The sequence below is a fragment of the Galeopterus variegatus genome, unplaced genomic scaffold (assembly GCF_000696425.1).
Source record: "Galeopterus variegatus unplaced genomic scaffold, G_variegatus-3.0.2 Scaffold20, whole genome shotgun sequence".
NCBI classification, from domain to species: Eukaryota; Metazoa; Chordata; class Mammalia; order Dermoptera; family Cynocephalidae; genus Galeopterus; species Galeopterus variegatus.
Genome location: NW_007726131.1, coordinates 1,317,046 through 1,336,791, shown reverse-complemented (window position 1 = coordinate 1,336,791; position 19,746 = coordinate 1,317,046). Strand labels below are relative to the sequence as shown.

At 41.9% G+C, this 19,746-nt stretch overlaps 1 protein-coding gene across 1 annotated transcript in view; it reads right to left on the bottom strand.

The window, feature by feature from the left end:
- Positions 1 to 2,621: 2,621 nt before the first annotated feature.
- Positions 2,622 to 19,746, bottom strand: part of SRPK2 (SRSF protein kinase 2) — a 132,092-nt gene continuing 114,967 nt past the window's right edge. The window contains exons 13-15 of the mRNA XM_008567985.1: positions 15,126 to 15,195; positions 14,400 to 14,492; positions 2,622 to 4,287 (exon numbers count right to left, since the gene is read on the bottom strand). Coding sequence (XP_008566207.1) covers positions 4,103 to 4,287; positions 14,400 to 14,492; positions 15,126 to 15,195 — 348 coding nt within the window. The 3' untranslated portion in view covers positions 2,622 to 4,102. The remainder of the gene's footprint in view (positions 4,288 to 14,399; positions 14,493 to 15,125; positions 15,196 to 19,746) is intronic.

Sequence of the window (19,746 nt, the reverse complement as noted above, 5' to 3'; positions counted from 1 at the left end):
TCAAATTGTCCTGTACAACTTCTACGGTCTGGGTCTGCTCAGGTGTGTGCTTTTATGAAAGTTACAGTTTTCAAATATAATTCATAAGAAGCCTTCAATTTTCTTTAGCTACTACTACTACTACCTCTGTTGGATGGTAGGTAGGCATCAGGAGGCAAAGGGGTGGTCCCCGTAATAGTTCCTACTTGCCATTTTTGCAGTAGTAAGAGGCAGAGGAAACTACTTAGATAATCATGCTATGTAAGTTTACTCAGGTATCTGACATCATACAAAATGCATCTAAACCACTAATGCGTTCCACATGATAGTTACAGATCATAATTTACAACTGTTTGGAAATATGGGTAGGTGGCCTAAAACACAGCAACATCTAATTTGTACATTTTAGAACACAACTGAAAAGTCCTATTAATCAAAATAATTTTGAAAACCTTAACATTTAATACCTAGCTATAGAGTTTTCTTTAAAAAGTCATGGGAAATATCTTTAAATCTGTTTTGGGTTACAAAACTAAAGGGGAAAAGGCATTATTCTTAGATCTCTTAAGTAAAATGAAAATGGCCTCTCAAGTGAACATTTTATTGCTGAAATTCAAAATGCTAGTTATAATTTTGGGAAAATAAAAAATTCCCAGTTCCTATCTATCTTCTACCTCTCAGGAGGATTAACTAAGTACATCCAATACTAAAGAGACAATGTCCCGCCGCGCTTCCCAAGCGGCGCACCATCCAGTGCGCCACCGGGCCGGCCCATCAACACATTTTTTATCATCCAATTTCTTGACATAATTTGGCACAGTATACAAATTTTGTGCATCAGAGAAAAAAAAAGTAAACAGACAATGCCTAAGATTTGGTAGTAATTTAAATCATATTTTATACTTTTAATTTCCATTTCCTTTTGAAAATTAGCTAAAGATGGAGCATTAATAACTCATTTAGGGCTCAATTCCAGTCGGCTTCAAGTTTTAGAAGAATGTAGGTCAATTCTGCCATTCTTGACTTGTCAAATAAAATTCTACTTATGGTGTTCACTAAAGAAACATTTCTATGAAAAGAAATGGCTTTACATCATCCATAGCCTGAGAGTTTCAAACATAGAACAAAGTTAACTAGCATGCAAAATATTAATATCCACCTTTTTTTTTTTTTTTTTTGAGACCAGCCGCACCGCGCTCAGCCAGTGAGCGCTGTGAGCACACCGGTCATCCCTATATAGGATCCGAACCCGCGGCGGGAGCGCTGGCTGCGCTCCCAGCACCGCACTCTCCCGAGTGCGCCGCGGGCTCGGCCCTAATATCCACCTTTTAAAAGGACTATCCGTCTAAGCACTTAATTCCTCAGTTTTAAATCTGCCTACTACACAAATCATATACAGAAGCTTTTGGGTAAATTGCAGAATCTTATATAATCCTTTGATTCCTTGATGAAGGACACATATACTCTCAAATACTGTCCTCTACCAAAATTTCATTAAAGTTATTTTTTAAAAAGTGGAATTTAAGAAATAATCTGAACTGCAGAGGTACAAAGTGACGTTCTCTACTCCAAACGGAAAGTTTCCCTACTTTATCCCATTAACTAGTTATGCCTGGTCTAGGCACAAGAAGAAGCAAGTTAGTAAATCAGTTTTCACCTAACAAGTTTATGCCTTTTGATGCTCTTATATCCACTCTTCCTCTGCCTTTGGGCAGTCTGTCTGCAAGTTTCCAGATAACCACTTCTGAATCTGCTATAATCACATATGCAATCCACTGCTTGTCATTTTTCCATGAAGACTTCACATGGACTAGAGAAATGCAAAGATAGGACGTTCAACTAAAATCACCAACCTGGCTATAATGTTTAGCATAACCAGTGGTTCTAATTTAGCTTATGTGCATTCTTTATGAACAAGCCACCAACCAAGACTCTGCTAAAACCTAATACAAATGTGTTCCTTTTAGAACAATTCCTTCTACACTGTTAAATAGTTATGCTGTTTTATCTTAAGGGACACACCCTTAAAAATTCATACTTAGTTTATTTTCCAGCATGAGCTAAACACGCATTAGACAAGTTTTATTCAAGTGTACTACCACCCTGGTAAAAATTCTTATAGACTTAGGGAAGATATAAATGTACTCTGTGGTTCTTGTAAGAATGTTTCCTAGGGAAATCACAGGTAGCATCACTGGTCTACAGCCACCATCTGTCACAGAGTCTACACGGTAACCTACAGCCTCATTAGAAAAACTCGGCATGCACATTTTATAAATGGTACATTTTACCTCAAAGCAATGTGATATAATGATAATTCCTAAAAGGATTACGTGTCTTGTTCCCTCACCGTGAATGCTGTTTTTTAAAAAAAAATTTGCAATGCTCAGACAAAATGCAATTAGTATGTTTTTGATGAAACATGGATGAAAAGGGAATCACTGCAAGTCTAGATAATGAATCTAGCATCTTCCCTAAATCTCTTCCACCCTTAAAAAACAATACATGATTTCCTTATAGTAAGCCTTATGCATGTCCTACAACCACATCTGCTGCAACAGGAATGTTTTGGTGACACTAAACTAATAGCAAATGTTCACTGATTCTATTACTGCAAACATAGGGCAATAACCAAGGCAATGTCTGGGGAAAAAAAAACCAAAACACTTTAATTTTTAAGACAACTGCAAGCACCTCAAACAATGGATTATTGTTACAACACTTGTTAGCTTTTCACAATCTAGTTATTGCAAAGGCATATGGATAAATGTTAATGGACAAAGTCAAGAAAAACGAGGCACCTTAATGAATGTAAAATTTAAAATAAAAACACATTCAATCCACTGACTTCTAAAAAAGGCTAAATATACCTCTATATATTACATTCTAAAATTGTATTGCCTACTATGGTTTGTGTCCTGGATTCTACAATTAATTTTAAGGAAATGCATAAACAAAACTGTGCAACCTACAAAGGGAAAATCATTTTCTCAACTTCAATTCATGGAAAGACAATGAAAAAGCTAGTAAAATTGGTTGTAGCCACATATAAAGCTGCCTATGGAATGAATAGTGATCACTGTTACCTCAGAGCTATGAGGAGTATTCTGCCCACTGCACTGCAAATTGTATATACCATACCTTGTGTTTTAGACAAACGCGATCATGCTTCCTCCCCCCCCAAAAAATACGTATTTTTTCATTCCACACATTGAACATGTCTCTCTTGTCTAATTTAATCTATGCAGATTTTAACTTACAGTGCTTGGAGGAGGCAACACCACATGGTACCGGGCCATCACATTTTTAAAGGGAAATCACTATTTTTTTTAAAAGTATTTTTTAAAATATGCAAAAACGCGAATGGGAATGCTAAATTATTGTGCATATTTTAGAATGGGAAACATGTCTTTTTTTCTTTTCAAGTACCATATAGGGAATGACATCTTATAACCCAGAGCCACTTTGTTTAAAACTCAACATAAAAGAACTGCTATGGAATGAAAAGTTTGCACAACTCCTTAGAGCAGTTAAAGTCTGCTACATGCAACTCAGGCTACAAAGCACTCAAGCCTTGATAGCTTTTCTGGAATTTGAGTCCCCATACCATATTTAATGGACATTAACATTTACAGGGTGCATTTACATACACTATAATACAGGAATGATGTCCCTTTGCCATAAGATAAAATTGTACATTTCCTTGCTATTTCTTGGTTCCACCTTGATAATTTCTTAAGATTGTAAATTATATAGTACTCAGCTAAAATATTTCTTCATAAATAGTTACAAAACCTGCCAAAACACAAAGGGGAAAGTATTTTTTGTTCAAAAAAATGACAGTTGAATGTCACATAACACAAGGAACAATGCTTTAGAGACATGTTATTGTTTCCAGAAGAAAATGGCCAGTAAACTACTTAGCTGAAGACAAAAGACTACCCTTTCCCAGGATCACAGTGCACAAAAAGCAAAATGTCAAACAACAGTACCTCAAAGCAAAATAAAGGTCTGAGGATGAAGCCAGCTCACTTGTAATCCTGTTAAAGAATGAGAGTCACCGTTTAGGTCCAATGTACTGGAAAACATGTGCTAGCTCAGAATGCTATATTTGTAGACTTTGCTAAGAATTCAACCAAGGATGCCGAAGGCATTCGCCAGCTGAGGCTCGTTTTTCTGGAACCATTTCTAACATTGGGATCAGGAAATCTGTGAACTGTGCAGCATCTTCATGGGGCCAGCCATACTTCTCCACAAGGACATCAAAGAGGCTCCAGGGCTTCAGCTTGGTGATGTGCCGCAGTTCTCCTACAGGGAAAACACGCCAAGGTCAAGAAAGCTCCAAATCTGCATTTCCCACTGTTGGTCCAGCTGGGTGCTTTTCAATGTAGCAGACAACCTACCTGCTCAACATTTTATGGCAATAACAAAGAAGGCCAGTTTTTCCCCCTAAGCAATAATCATGAAATATATGTATAACCGTGTCATATTTCAAGTAGGCTTGGTCCATATAAATAGGCATTAACAGTACACTCACATCAGTTCTGTTTTACATCTTCGCTGTCCAATATGGTAGCCACTAGCCACATGTGGTTACTGGCACTTCAAATGTGGCTGGTGTGACTGAAGAACTAAAGTTCTAATTTGTCCAAATTTAAATAGCCACGAGCAGCTAGTAGCTACTGTAGTGGACAGCGCAGTTCTACAGGCCGACATGAATCCAACACCATTCATTTCTGCACAGTTGTTGTAATATCTAAGATTCCAGGACATCAGTTTGAAAACCCTGATGTTATACTTTTCCTAATGTGCTAGCTGCAGTATAAAAAGTGTGGGTTACAGGAAGCTTTGACTGACATAACAGAATGACTAACAAGCTAGTAAATGGCCTGTGAACTGCGATGGCCTTTGGAATAAAAGAAAAAGTTATTTTTAAGTAAAATTGACAAAACGTGAGGATAACTTTCAGTACAAGTAACTCATTTCCTCTGCTTATTTGAAATTTTCACAGGCCACCCCACCCCTGCCCATCGAGAGGCCTCCTTGGGTGCCCCTCAGAGTGCACCCCTGAGCAGCTCCTGCAGACAGAGGAAGTGGTGCACCACTCCCGTGCCCGGAGCCATGGGCAGAGTTGTGCAGCACACACAGCCAGGCCTCAGTGGGAGGGCAGAGGCATTCAAGCGCTGAGCAGCACACCACATGCAAGGGCTGATTTCCTGCTCCCTCTTCACGTGCTATAATTTAACCAATGAGGTAAACGTTTTTCATGATGTGCATCAGAAAATCAGTGCCGCGCTCACAAAGGTCATCTCAGGAGGCTGTTTCACCTATTTATTCAAGTCAATTTAGAAATACCCTCCCCTTTTAAAAAAATAATGAAAATAAAAGAACATTACAGAAAATTACAAAAGCAAAAGGAGAAAACCTACAGATCTACCCCACAATGGCTCTTCCTTTTTGCCTATACTCTCTCAATGTACGCTCTATGGACTGGTATGTCTACAGAGGCACAGTCACGCTGTGCACAGGATTCTGTATGAAGAATCTTTTAAGAAGGTTTCTTGTTAAAAGGGTTGGGTGTAAAATAAACCTCTGACTCCAATGTGAGGACTGGGGACAGAGTTAAGCATCACTTCCACACTGGATCTATGTTTATGAGGCAGTGGACCTGCAATCTTGGAGGTGGAAAGGGACCTCCTGTGGAAGGAAACAGAGTCTCCATAAGAACAAAGTCTGAGCAGTTGATGATGGTTTATCCCTCTAATCCAGAAATTCCAGTCTGAGGAATCCAGCCTAAGGAGATAAACCCTGGCACGCACTCACCCCCAATCTTACCCCAACATACACTCAGTGAAAAATCTTATATATATTTGCAAAATTACAAATACTCAGTAATAGGAGAATGGTGATTTAAAAAAAAATACATCCACTTGATGAATATTACTTAATACTGTTTAACAACATGGGGGAAAATCATATGGTACATTAGGTAGTAAAAGAACAGAGTCAAAATTATGTTCTATAGATAATCACAAGATTGACTCTTAAAATGACCATGATGATGAAAAGCAACCACACCAAAACACCAGCTTTGTTATACTAAGGTTGCTTCTCCCAATTTCTACATTTTCTGTAATGTAACATTGATTTAGAGTGATTGTTTTTTTTTTTTTTTTTCCTTTTTGTCTTTTTTACTGACCGGTAACGGAATCGCAACCCTCGGTGTTGCACCCGCACCACGCTCAGCCAGTGAGCGGGAACCGGTCTCCACATAGGATCCGAACCCTCGGCAGGAGCGCCACCGCGCTCCCAAGCACCGCACTCTCCAGTGCGCCACTGGGCCGGCCCTAGAGTGATTGTTAATCTCACAAAAGCAATAGGAAAAGCAAACTAAAAAAGCTCACACGTGACAAGTTCTCTGGGAAAGGGAGACAACTTTCTCTTCTGTCTTAGAATAAACACAGATTTGCAAATGAATGCAACTGATAAGAAGCACTGTCTGCTCTGAATAGTAAAGGAGGTGCCAGTTTTAAAACTAAGATTCACCAAAAGACAGCAAATTAAGTACAATCTTCCATGAAAAAATATGCTTTACCACTTAGATGCCTTAACAACTGCATAGTAATAGTGATGAAGACAATACAATGCTGGAAAGCAATGAAAAACACTATTCATTCAAACATAAGTACCTGTATTTATATTAACTGATAAAATTATTTGTAGGGCTGGCTGGTTAGCACAGTTGGTTAGATCATGAAGTTATACCACCAAGGTCAAGGGTTCAGATCCCTTTACCAGACAGCCACAAAAAAAAAAAGAAAAAAAAATTTGCAAAGAACAGCCTAAAATAACTAACACACTTTTGACAAGGTAATCCCACACAAAAACCTGGATGTGCAGATGTGGTCTATAACAGAAAAACATGCAGTATGCAAGATAATCCTAAACACCTACAGGTCCCAAATACAGGGCAGTACTGCAATATGACAACACTGAATTGCCTCTAGAAAGAATGAATATGAGGATCATGTGGATATGTGGAAAAACTCTACAATGCCAAGTAAAAACAGGAAATAAACTCATCTGGACCCTATGAGTATATGTACAAATCCTTAGGCTCAATGTAAGAAGACATGATGTCCTGTACATAGTTGATAAGGTCACTTCAACACAAACCTCACGCCCAGCTGCACATCTATTGCTAGTAGACGTGCTGAGAGTCAGCTCACAGGGGCCTTGAGTCCATTCACCAGCCACAGCCCCACACAAGACAATACAGCCACCTCCACCACTTAGAATAATAAAAATGAAATCATGAGATAGCAAAGCATACTTTAAAAACACTTTCTTACTATTTGCTCCCACTATAAAAATAGCTCCCTAAGAAGTTAAAGAATTTTTACCACGGTAATTTTTTTTCTTAAGAAAATATACAAAGATATGTTTCAGAAAATATTCGAAGATATGTTTCGTGGAAACCAACTTTGCAGATAACTAGGCACTTAATTTTGACAATTTTTACTTTTTAAAGCCTGTTTCTAGTCTCTCCTGTGACTACAAACTGTCCATGTCAACATCCACTCTCACGTGTACATGCAAACAAGAGCTTAGCAAGCCGGGTGACTCTGCCATCAGGTGCTATTCCCCAGTAGCCCCTCAGGCTTCTGAATTTGCTCTGAAAAACACCTTGGCAGAGTCAAGGAAAAGTGCCAGCAAGAAGGCTCTGAGTGAGGGGTCCCCTTTGGAATAAAAGCTTTATGACAGCAAATGTATTTGCCAGTCCCAGATTATTAGAGTGCTTTTTAAGGAGAAAAGTTAAGGACTTCCATTATGGTTCTCTTTAATATTATTTTATGTGATTTGTGAAGGAAAATATATTATTTTGTCCATGAAATTCTAATATTCCAAAATTGAACACAGAAACATATGAGGTTTCATACAGTCCTTCATGGAAGAACTATAAAGCCAAATTTTGGTACTGTATTTCAATGAATACTGGTAATTATAAAGCAAATCATGATATAAAATAAATTAGGATAAATTTTAATAGTGTACATGTAGAAATCAAACCTAACAACAAACATCAGTACATAGCAACAGACAAGATTGAAGAAATTTGAAAAAGTAGACAAAGTACATGTAGGTAGATATTTAAGTCCCAACTCTGTATAAACACTACTTCACATCACATATAAAAATTAACTCGAAATGGATCAATCCCAGGCCTAACTAAAAGAACTAAAACTACAAAATTCTTAGAAAAGTAAAAGAAAAAGCATATAAACTGGAATTCATCAAAATTAAAAACTTTTTTGGGCCGGCCCGGTGGCGCACTGCTACAGTGCACCGCTTGGGAGTGCGGTGGCGCTCCCGCCGAGGGTTCGGATCCCACATACAGACCGGTTCCCGCTCACTGGCTGAGCGAGGTGTGGGGGCAACACCAAGGGTTGCGATCCCGTTGCCGGTCCTGGTCCGGTACGGGCGCGACACTGAGGGTTGCGATCCGTTGCCGGACACAAAAAAAAGACAAAAAGGAAAAAAAAAAAATTAAAAACTTTTGTACTCCAACTTTTACACATGTGCATTGAAGAGAAATGAAAACATATATCCACATGTTAATAATCATAGCAGCATCATTCATAATAGCCAAGTGGAAACAAGCTAAATGTCCACCATCTGGTGGATGGATAAGTAAAACGTGGTACTGTCCATACATGCAAAGAATGGAGTAATGATCCATGCTACCACAGGGATAAGCCTTGAAAACATGATTCCATTGATATGAAATGGCCAGAATAGGCAAATTCAGAGACAGAAAGTAGACTAGTGCTTGCTGGGAGAGAATAGAGAGTGGCTGCTAATGGGCACAAGGTTTCTTTCTGAGATAATGAAAATGTTCCAAAATTAGATAGTGGTGACACTCGCACAACTCTGTGAATATACTAAAAACTTGTATGGTGTATAAATTATACCTCAATAAAGCTATTCTTTAAAAAAGGATACAAAGTATACAACTAAATAACTTCAAAAGAATTCCAATGTTATGTTAATGCATGCAGTAAAAACAAACATCTCACTAATCAGAAGCTCAAGGTAAATGATACGGATAAATGGGATGAACTACATGTAATGGAAATTGCTTGACCTGTTACAGCAATAATTTCATTGCTTTTTGTATCATATGCTCAAATTTAAAATTGAATGATTAAAACACTAATTAAATCTGTGATCAGTTGTGTGGCCTGTGGTTTGTTACTTCATGAAATGTCTCTGCTGTGTGTTTTGTGTCCCTACACTATGCCTCCAGGGCACAGCACTCTGGCTATTGGCATCCTTCTGTCTGTCATTACAACCCTAGCCAGGGGGCCATTATCATGCAGCCTCCAAACAGGGCTGGGACAATAGGCAAACTGGAACATAAGGTCACCCTACTTCTAGCTCACAAAGGCTTCCATCCAAAACAAAGACTAGCTACAGGTTAATGTTTTTAAATTTAATAAGTAAACAGTTACCTATGCCGGCACTAATCTAGGCACCAGAGAAAGACTCAGCAGTAAAAGAGACCAGGCCCCTGCTGTCAGAGAGCTTATCTTTTTAGATCTCTTCACAGAGAAGGAAAAAAAGAAAACTTTTTATAACTTAGAATTAATCTTTTTTCTTTTTGTTGTTATTTTTTCTTTCTTAGAATTACTTTTTAAAGATGAAATTGTTAAAGTAGTTTATGTTTTAAAAGCTTTAAGACTCATTAACTAATACAAGAAAACTTTTCTTAGTTATTTCTACAAAGTCAAGCTCACACTGAGAACAGCCCATCTCAGTGTCAGGCACAGACATGGACAGACCTTCCTTCCCAGTGTTTCCAAAGACAAGGGGCCCTCAGGGAGCACCCCACGAGGTCATAAATTGCTCTAATGCCCTCGCAGCTGTAGTACTGCAATGATATGAGAGTCTCTCTAAAATGTGAAGCCAAGAAAATGGGGGTAGGGGGGTGACAATGCCCAGCCTGTGTGGGTCAAACGTCCACAAAAGAGCTCTGCTCTTCACAGCAGTAAGAGAACCTGCTCATTTTTAGGTAATTCTGGAGATAAGTTAAAAACATTCTTAAAAGTTTCAGCTCAAATAGTAAATATTAAGAATACAGAATATAGTAGTATTCAGTTCTCAGGGTCCCCTGCACTGTCCCGTCGCTATTCTATCTAGACCATTTCTGACGCTGTCCCTGACACAAAGGGAAATGAGGATTTTATGCTGCTACACAGAAGCTTCTTGCATGTTGTCCTTCTGAAATTTTCAATTGCATTTGCGGTTTTTAGTCTGACACACTTACCTGTGCACATGACCCACTCACATATATCCCAACGCACCATTTAAAAAAAAAAAAAAACAAACTGTCTCCTTTGATACTTCCATTCTTAACACAGCAAGTTTCATTAAAACTAATGGCTACTGATGGGTCAAAAGAATGTCTGTTTAGCAGCCCAATGAGGTCTGCTCTTGGCTGCACTGTTCTTCCCACCATCACCCGAGGCCTGGAACACTTCTGGGGGACCACCCACTTCTTGGGGACAGGACAGGAACAAAATCCATGGAGGCACTGATTTCTATTGGGTCACATCTCAACACACTTGTTTCTTAATGGTCTTCGGTGGTTAATGTCCACACTCGAAGGAATAACCAGCAAATTAACCTTAATATGATGAGAGCAGTAATTACATTCTCTGCCCAAAAATCCAGCTCAATTTTTAACTTCCTCGCTAAGGAATGATTCATACTAGTAATGGTGGTTACTTCTTGAATTATGAGCAAGAAGGTAAAATGTCGATTAGCTGTATTTGATGTTTAGCTTTAAACACACAGACCCAATTGCCTCTCTGGCCCCATGGTGAGGATAAAAACCTGCTTCCCACCCAGAAGGACAAAGAACAGGACATGTTCCTGTTAAATTACTCTCCATCCCTAGTTGATTCAAATGTGACTTAAAAAAATTAACAGCAATTTAAATTTTTGCTTTTCTCTTTATCAGTTCTGGCACAAAGGTATTTTAAATGGATACACTTTAAGATTCCATTATTCCCAAAAGGTGTATTCACATACTACTTCAGGGAACATGCCAAAACACATCTCCTATGCAACAAAGCATTCCTCTCATCCTGAGGGACATGGTGACATCTGTTTTCATGACAGGCCTTCATTCCTCATAATATTATTCCTGTGACTTCTGAAAAAACCCTAAGTCCCTTCTGATCTCCTTGGCTATTATAAATAAACAATAATCGGGAAAGAACCAATCCCCAGTCATTTTAGGGAATTTCTTGCCTAGTCATAAATTCTCGCTTACATCCAAAGGAAGTTAAAAAAAAGGACTCTGTTACCATGGTAATACTGAGTCAAAATGTTTTTGGTCTATCATAAAGGACAATGTCAAATGCACTTTAACTCTGCAGGTCACCTTCAAACAAGCTGCTCAAAAAGAACCAAGCACACAAGTCCTACGGCATATGTGATGGTGGTGACAGCAGCTTATAGACACACACCTACAAGCTGTGCCAGGAGCAAGGGTGTGGATGGGAGGGCCAGTGTGAAAGCTACCTTCCAGCCATCAAGGGCCACAGGACTGGCAGTACTTGCTGAAACCAACCACCCATCGGATGTCATTAGATGTCACTCATCACTTGTCCTTTGAAGAGGGCCCCTGCCAAACAGGTTTATCTGGTTCAGGTTCCAGGCTGGCACTCAGCAGGTGGCTCAGCACCAGGCCAGAAGCAAAGCTTGACAGGCAGGAAAGCCTGAGAGAAGCTGCCTCCATGAGTAGCTCCTAACCCCTGACTTCATTTTCTCATCATTCAAGGCCCTTCCCTTTTCTTCCCCCTGTTCCCCATGCACAGTATGTGGCCTCCAACCAACCGACAACGGGCAAAGAAAAATGCACAGCCTTGTCACTCTGAGTGGCTCCTTGCTGCTGAGCCAAGGTTTCAATTAAAGGAATAATCCCTGCGTGCCTTTCCTGACTGTCATCCTCACCATACCAGATACCCGTGGTGGGAAAGGAGGCTCTCCAAGCCCTGGTGCCAGCTATAGTCCAGTGCCTCAGGCCTTCTCTCCCTTCCAGAGCATCCTCAGGTCAATCCTGTTCTCCACTTCCACGACACAGCAGGCTGATGTCTCGCAGGCAACTTGTCACCTTGCCCAACTTGAGCTCACAGCAAGTCACCTACCAGCTACACCCCCTGCCATCTCTCACAGCCTCTGGAAACGTTCTGAAATGTGGGAGGAGGAGTCTGCCTTCATTAAAATAAACACAATTCCCAAGCACACTGAATCCCAGGCCACAATAACCCAGAGCTTTTCCCTGCTTCAACCATTTTCAAATAACATTTTCTGGGAGTTTCCTGGGCAAACTCAGTCTGCTCTCTCAGTAACACTACTGTTAGAAATTCACAAGCTTACAGTGTTTTCCTGCTTATAACTTTGCTTCAGCAACGACGACAACAGCTCTACTGTGCCAAGTGCTGCACAGCAAAGCTCTTTGACTTTCCACTAACAGCAGCACAACCTGAAATAACACCCCATTGACAGATGAGAAAACGTAAGCGCTCAGGTTACATGCTGCGTCCCAGTCTCACAGCAGGCTTACACCCCAGCTCCATCTCTGGAAGCAGTCTACCAGCAAAGCCATTTTGTTGCCCTTTGCCCTACTTGGGCCTGTGAGCGTCTCTGTGTGGGCAGGAGAACATTGTACCTGGCTCACATGACCCAGGCTCAGGGACCAGATTCTCAGGACCCAAAATTAATACAGACTGTCTGATGTTTCCTGTGATAAGCCTTAAAAAGGTAATGAGAAAAATTATATCTAGTTACATATTTCACAAGTTTCATTCACTGGGTTATCGCAGAAAAGGGCGAGAGGTACTGTGCCCAAACGTGCCCCCATTTGAGGAGCAGGAAACCACTATCTTCAGCACAGTCAGTTCTCGGGTCTCATGCATTTAACAGGAAAATGTAACTTAAAGGATAAAATAAGAACCAGTTAGCTGAACATCACCGAAGTGTATAATAATTATTCCTCTACAAAATTCCTTATCTCATAGAAAAATAAAAAAATTCGTTCTCCAAATTTGGCTAAAGCAAGGGAGACAGAGTAACTGGGACTTTCAGAAATTTCTAGAAACTCCATGTCCTATTCACATCAATTTTAAAAGTTCTTTATTAAAGGGTATTGCAACCAAAAAAATCTAAGCTGAAAAAAACATGAATTAAGAAGAGGACCAGCTGTGCTCATCACAAAAGAATATAGCACTTGGCAGGGGGGTTCTTTAAAAAAATTTTTCCTGGGGCATTCGGATTTTAAAAATTGTCAACTAGGGACTGCACAGCAAACGAACAGTTGTTCAGGGTCATGCCAAAGGAAGATCAGCAAGAACTACAATACCAAAATAAATCACCTATAATATAGTGTGACATAACACAATGAGAAAATGGGATTTTATTTATATGAATGTAATGTACGTAAGATTTCACAGTCCTACACCCGTTATATACACAGCTGAGAAAGACCAAAAAGGATGCCCCTGGACATTCATTGAGTCCAGTCTCTAGGCTTCCCTCTGTTCCACTACAGAGGAGTCTATGAACATGGAAAATGGAAAAATAAGTCCAGCTGGTTTCTATGAATCATTTAAACTCCTTTTTACAAATACCCGAATATACAGATTGGTGCTTGGAGTAGGGGAGGAGAGAAAGGATTTTAGGGAAGTTGTTCTCTTACAAAACTCTTATTCCACAGATAGCAGTTGGTTCAGATTTATTTCTTGAGACCTTTCTTCAGCAGAATTCCCCAGCTGTAAAAGTCCAGATCCTTCTCCATTGCCCAAACACGAATGCACAATTTTTCCTTTGGGGAGAGGATTATGCTGAAAATTAGTGTTGCATAAATACCGTTACCTTTTCTGGTGAAAAACTCCTTGGAATATTTCCCCACCATAGCGTATTTTCGAGGGACTTTCCCCAGCAGTTCAATGATCAATGCTATGTGATCTGCATTGGGAAACATTGCCAGCAAAACAGAAACACACGACAGTTTAATCAGTACACTGCATGCAGACACTACCACCGCCTGCGCAGACAGAAACAGAGCGCGACCGGAATGATCGAAAATACAGGATTTGCCCACGCTGCCAATTCAGGGCCCAGAGCTGGAGGGTACCCAGCTGTTAGGGCACTGAGGAGAAGTTGGTGCACAGGGTGACCACAGCACAGGGCCAAATGAGGTTTTCCCCTGACATCTTGTTTAATCAGCATAGGAATTTTGCTGTGTTGCTTTCTGAATTTAGGAGAAATGCCTTTGTCACAATGCTACAACCAGCAGCTGCTATTCCATTTCTGTCTGCATCGTGGCGCTTTTCAAAAAGAAGAGGTACTACCTCTGCGATTGAAGAATTCCCGAGAATATTTTCCAGATAGAGCAAAGTGCCTTGGGATACTGCCTAGCAGCTCTATGATGTGGGCTATGTGGTCTATGAAGGAGAGAAAAAAAGGATATGGGAATGGGAGGGGTAAGGGGAAGGATGGGATAAAAGAAGAGGGGAAAATTGAAATTAGTAAAAAATCAGAAATAGATTCAAATCAACAATGTCTGCAGCACATCCATGCAGAGGCCGTGGGACGGGCTGGCTTTGGCACCATCTGGAGCACCACCAGTGGCCAACTGCCAGCTCACCCCAGGCCACCCAGCATCACAAGCAAACAAGCATGGAGATGGTCAGGTTTACAGATGGAATTCAAGCCAGAATTCCCAGGTTTTCAACTCAGCTCCCAAACGGGACAGAGAAATGGGCAGCGGCTCAGTGGACAAAAGCCCCATGGGGAGCCTTTGGGTTTCTCCAGGCCAGCTGGGCGCCTGCCAGGGGGGAGGCCTGCAGGGGAGGCACCGAGCCACCTGAGGCCCGCCTGAGCACGCCCGTGCCAGGCAGGCTCTGCCCATTCACTGACACTGAGGGGGCATTTCAAACTCAAAGAAAAAGCTTCTGAATTTGGTGTTTGAAAACCAAAATATGGCTCTATTTCAGTAAAAAAAATACAATACTCTCTAGAAGTTGAGGACTAGCAGGAGACGCAGAATGAGGAACACAGCAGGCAGCAATACTCACCTTCATCTCTGGAATAGTCTTCCCCAGAATGCGGTTCAAACAAATAATCTCCTGTTGCCAGCTCAAATGCCTAGGATATAACAGACGACATGCTAAGCGCTTCACAGAGACTGGCCCCCACATCAGCAACTTCTCCTCCTTACAGAAGAGACGTACATTTTATAAGGATCTGAATCAAACCGCAGAGCCTCCTAAAAGGGCACAACAGAAAGTTTTTCCTTTCTTCCAAAAAGTTCAAAGAAGCTTCAGGAATATTTTTACCACTCTTCTCATGGAAGAGATAAGGGCTATGTATTCTCTTCATTTTTCAGGAAGCAAAACTGAAACGCCAGGAGGTCTGCAGCCGGGCTGGGCTGAGGCACTGTACTCGTTCTATAAATGGTAGAACGAGGGTTCAGTCCAGGCTTCGAGCAGGCCCATCTGGCTGCACAGACCACCCTCCACCACTGGGCTAACCTGGCCCCTGTACAGCACATGCTGCTGCTGCTTTCTTTACACAAGACCTTCACGGATTAGTAACCAAGGACTATTTCAGTGTCTCATCATCTATTTTCATTATCATTTCATTCATTTCTGACTCTACCAAAGGAAAACCTAAAACCAGAAAGGACCCTCATGCTCTGCCCCTGGGGCCAGATGAAGCAGATCGCCTTGCAGACCCTCCGAGGAAGCCGAGGAGAGCTGCTTCCTGGGTCAGCACCAGCTGCCCTCAGAGTGCCAGCGTGTGGGGAAGGCCATTTGTTTCCATTTCCCTTGTTCTCAAACAAAGCTCAGGACCATGAGTGCGATTTGATAACAACACACAAAGACAGTAACTGCTCTTGCTCTGCTGAACAAATACCATGTTTTTAAAATTAAAATAAAAAAAAAAAGAATAAGCTACACCCCACTTACAATTTTTCTCATACTTCTATGCTGAATGAGATCCTCCTGCTCTGACAGGCACTCAGGGAACCTGTCCCCCCTCAGTGATGACTACTCCAGCACCCACACTCCTGCCCTGAGGAGCCATCACTGAGGACAGTTCACTGCATCAACTGCCCTCTCTTCCTTTCAATGGCACAGAGCACTGCAAATGTACCCTCACGGGAAGACCCTCTGCCTGGGGAGCGGCCACCTCTCCTAGCACCAACCGTGAAAACCACGAGTGGGCACGGTAGCCCAGGACCCATCCTTTCACCTTTCTTTTCTTTCCTTCCCTTTCCTCTTAAAGAAAGACTGCATGTGAAGGAGGAAAGCAGGTTGGCAAGACCAGTGGCCCCTGCGAGGAACACTAGCTCGCAAGCTCAGGACCCCACCCCAAAACAGACCTAGGTCTGAGCAGGCCAGGGATCTGCCAAGTCTCGCCTGGGCAGAGCCAGTCATGGCAGTGCTCCAGAGGCAGGAAGGTGCCAGCAGAGCATCCGAAAGGCCCTTATAGCCAGGGCCTCCCCTCAAACAATGGAGACATCTGGGCCCAGTACAGATCAGGGTAGAAAACCTCACATTTGGCCCCAATTACAAGTGGAAAGACTGAGTTACATATTCAATGGCCAGAAGAGTCTTTCTAGCCTGGGAAACAATTGACTCAATACCTTATAAGCTAAGAAAAAAATGTGAAAAGCCTAATGGTAGGAAGACGACTTGAGAAGCCAACTAGATGGAAGTTCCAATGAAAGCTTCAGCTGCTCTTAAACCCCTTAAGTCCTGTACTCACTCTTTTAATTAATTCTCAAACATATTTCAGTCTGGTCTTGTACATTTCTTACTTCCTAACACCAGGATATGTCAGCTCAGTGTTCTTTAAAAGATGATCATTTTGATTAGCACCCATGTACTTCCAATGAAACACATAAAGAAACCTATCAATGAAATGATTTTTTCAAAAAAGGAAGAAGAAAAATGGAGGCTTCCCTGGAATAATATATAGTCCTAGTTCTCTAGAGAGTGACTAAATTTTCTTAACAAATATGACATGCACAACAGGGCAAATGCACATTAGGACAAAAACACTGACCTCTGTACTTTACAAAATGTTTTTATGCTGGCTTCTATGAAACTATGAAAGATTACTGCCTTGGACTCAATAAGTTACTCTCAACATAACCTTTATTATTATTTATTTTTAATACTTGGGAACTTTGGACTCCTCCTTCTGTACTTGGCCCAGTCCCTACGGGGGGCTTTCCCCTGGACCAAACTCTGCTCTTGGATTCTTGTGAGACCAGGTGCCTCTTACCTGACACATCTTCCCACGCCAAAGTGCCTGTTCTAAATACATAAAGCCACCTATTTGTTCTGTGATGGGGCCCGCACCAAAGTTTGGTGGAGTTTGTCAGAGTGGCTTTTCTGGTTTCTATGGCACTGACCAGACTCAGCGTGGAGGCCATAAAAAGTTACCTATCCAGGGCCGGCCCCATGGCTCACTCAGGTGAGTGCGGCGCTAGTAGTGCCAAGGCCGCGGGTTCGGATCCTATATAGGGATGACCGTTGTGCTCACTGGCTGAGCATGGTGCGGACGGCACCATGGCAAGGGTTGCAATCCCCTTACTGGCCAAAAGAAAAAAAAAAAAAGTTACCTATCCAGGGATTCTGACACACAAATGCAGAAGAAACACTTCAGCTCACACAGAACTTTCGGATCATTCACACTTACTTCCAGATGGGCCCCAAAGGAAAAGAGACCCAACAACCGACACATCCAGCTACTTTGCCTCACTTCATTGTGCTTCTCAAGCTGCAGAACCAAAAGCCCTGCTTCCCTGCCAACAGCAACGGCTCCCCGCCAGCACATGGCTGCTCTCATTTCTGAGTCTCTGTAAGATTTGATGCTATGTATAAAACTCAAAGGACTGTAGGCTTTACCACCAAGAACAATCTGTGGCTTTATTACAGCTTCGTTTTATGAGGTCAAACTTTATATACTGTAATATTTTTAAACTTCAACAAAAGGGTGGGGGTGGGGAGTCACTGCCTCATCTCCGCTAGGCTCTAGAAAGCACAAAAGGGCCTCTCAGCCATGACCTTTGGGTGTGAGGGGTGGGCTGGGAATGAAGGCTTACCCCTTTCCTGAAAAATCACCCTGTGACAACCAACGGATTGAAAAAAGCCCTCACAAGTAGCCCTAGCAGCAGTAAGGGAACTTATGCTTAATTCTTGGGAAGGGGGAAAGGTGAAAGGAGATGAACGGTTTTCCTTAGGAGCCTGTTATTGATTATTTATGCCACTGTTCACAGCAACAGCACTTCAAGATACTGGCAGGACAGGGAGATTGTGTGAAGGGACAAATTCTTATCTAGTGGAAGGCAAGACAGACAACCTGGTAAAAAACTGCACTGACAAGTCCACCATTATCCCACTACATCTGCAATTCCGTCCTATTTTTCTGGTTATATCATCAAACTGAATACCCAAAGTTAGAAGCACAGGATTTCAGTTGAAAGAACTCTTAGTGTGGTTTGACCTCACCACATCCTGAAATGGTCCACAGCTCCAGCTGTCCAAATTTCTCCCTTCCTACTGGCCTCACGTCAGCTTCCCGCAGCTCTCCTGCCTCCCCATCATCCCAACCTCGAGTCACGCACAGGGGGCAGGTGTCTCCTGCACACCACCGTCCCCAAACTTAAAGTAGCTCTCCATGCCCACCTTCCTTTTCCATACCTACTAAGGCAGGGACTTGGTTTTTGATACTCACAGAAAACTTTTACATTTGTTAACGATTTTAAAATTATCATCTGGTATTATCCGTAAGAGCAGTGAGGGAAAGAAAGGCACAGTGTCTCAGATACATTTGGCCATATCTGCTGCCTCAGATCATGCTAACTTGAAAGACACAAAATATCTACTTCTTCATATCTCATCTTGTACCATCTGCTTAACACAGTGCTTTACTCTAGCATTAGAAGACATAAAATATGGTAAATTCAAAAGAATTGTTAAATTAACCTTTGAGTAACAAGATTATCATGTTTGTTCTGCATTGCTTTTTCAGGGAGAAGACCAAAGCTAAGCCTTATACATAAGTCCTGTCATTTAAGCATCAGAGGAGAACCTGGGTAAAAAACAACACGAAAGAAGAAAAGCACAAAACCCTCCGCATGTGCAGCCCCTCCCAGCAGGGGTGCACAGGAGCGCCCACTGCCAGATGTGCTGAGCTGGCTCAGGGCTGGAGCCCTCGTGCTCATCAAGGCACAGGTTTGGAGGAAACGACAGGAAGACACACTGTTGGGGCTCGGGGAGAGTGCAGACACAACTACACTCGCCATGCACAAAGCCGGCAGCAACAACGGTGTGGTGCCGCCCTGAAGAAACATCGCCCATGTTCTCTCCCACGACAGACTCGGTCAGAAGCTCCGTGTGCTGCTGCTGCTGCCTCAGAAGTGGGTGGCCACCCTTCAGCAATGGGCCAGAACACTCTCCAGGTTCTGCTTTATAAAGGAAGAGAGATGATGCACTGGTATCCAGGGAAATAAATCCCTTCCTTGCCGGGGAGGAGATAAGGAACCCGTAGCTTTGGCTGATCTGGCAGAGCTCCAACCTTCCAGCCTCAGATAATCTTCCCCTGAAAGCTGGCTCTGCCCCTTCCTCCATGGCGGGAATGAAGGGGAAAGGTCATGCAACCTGCAAGAGGAATTACTTGAAG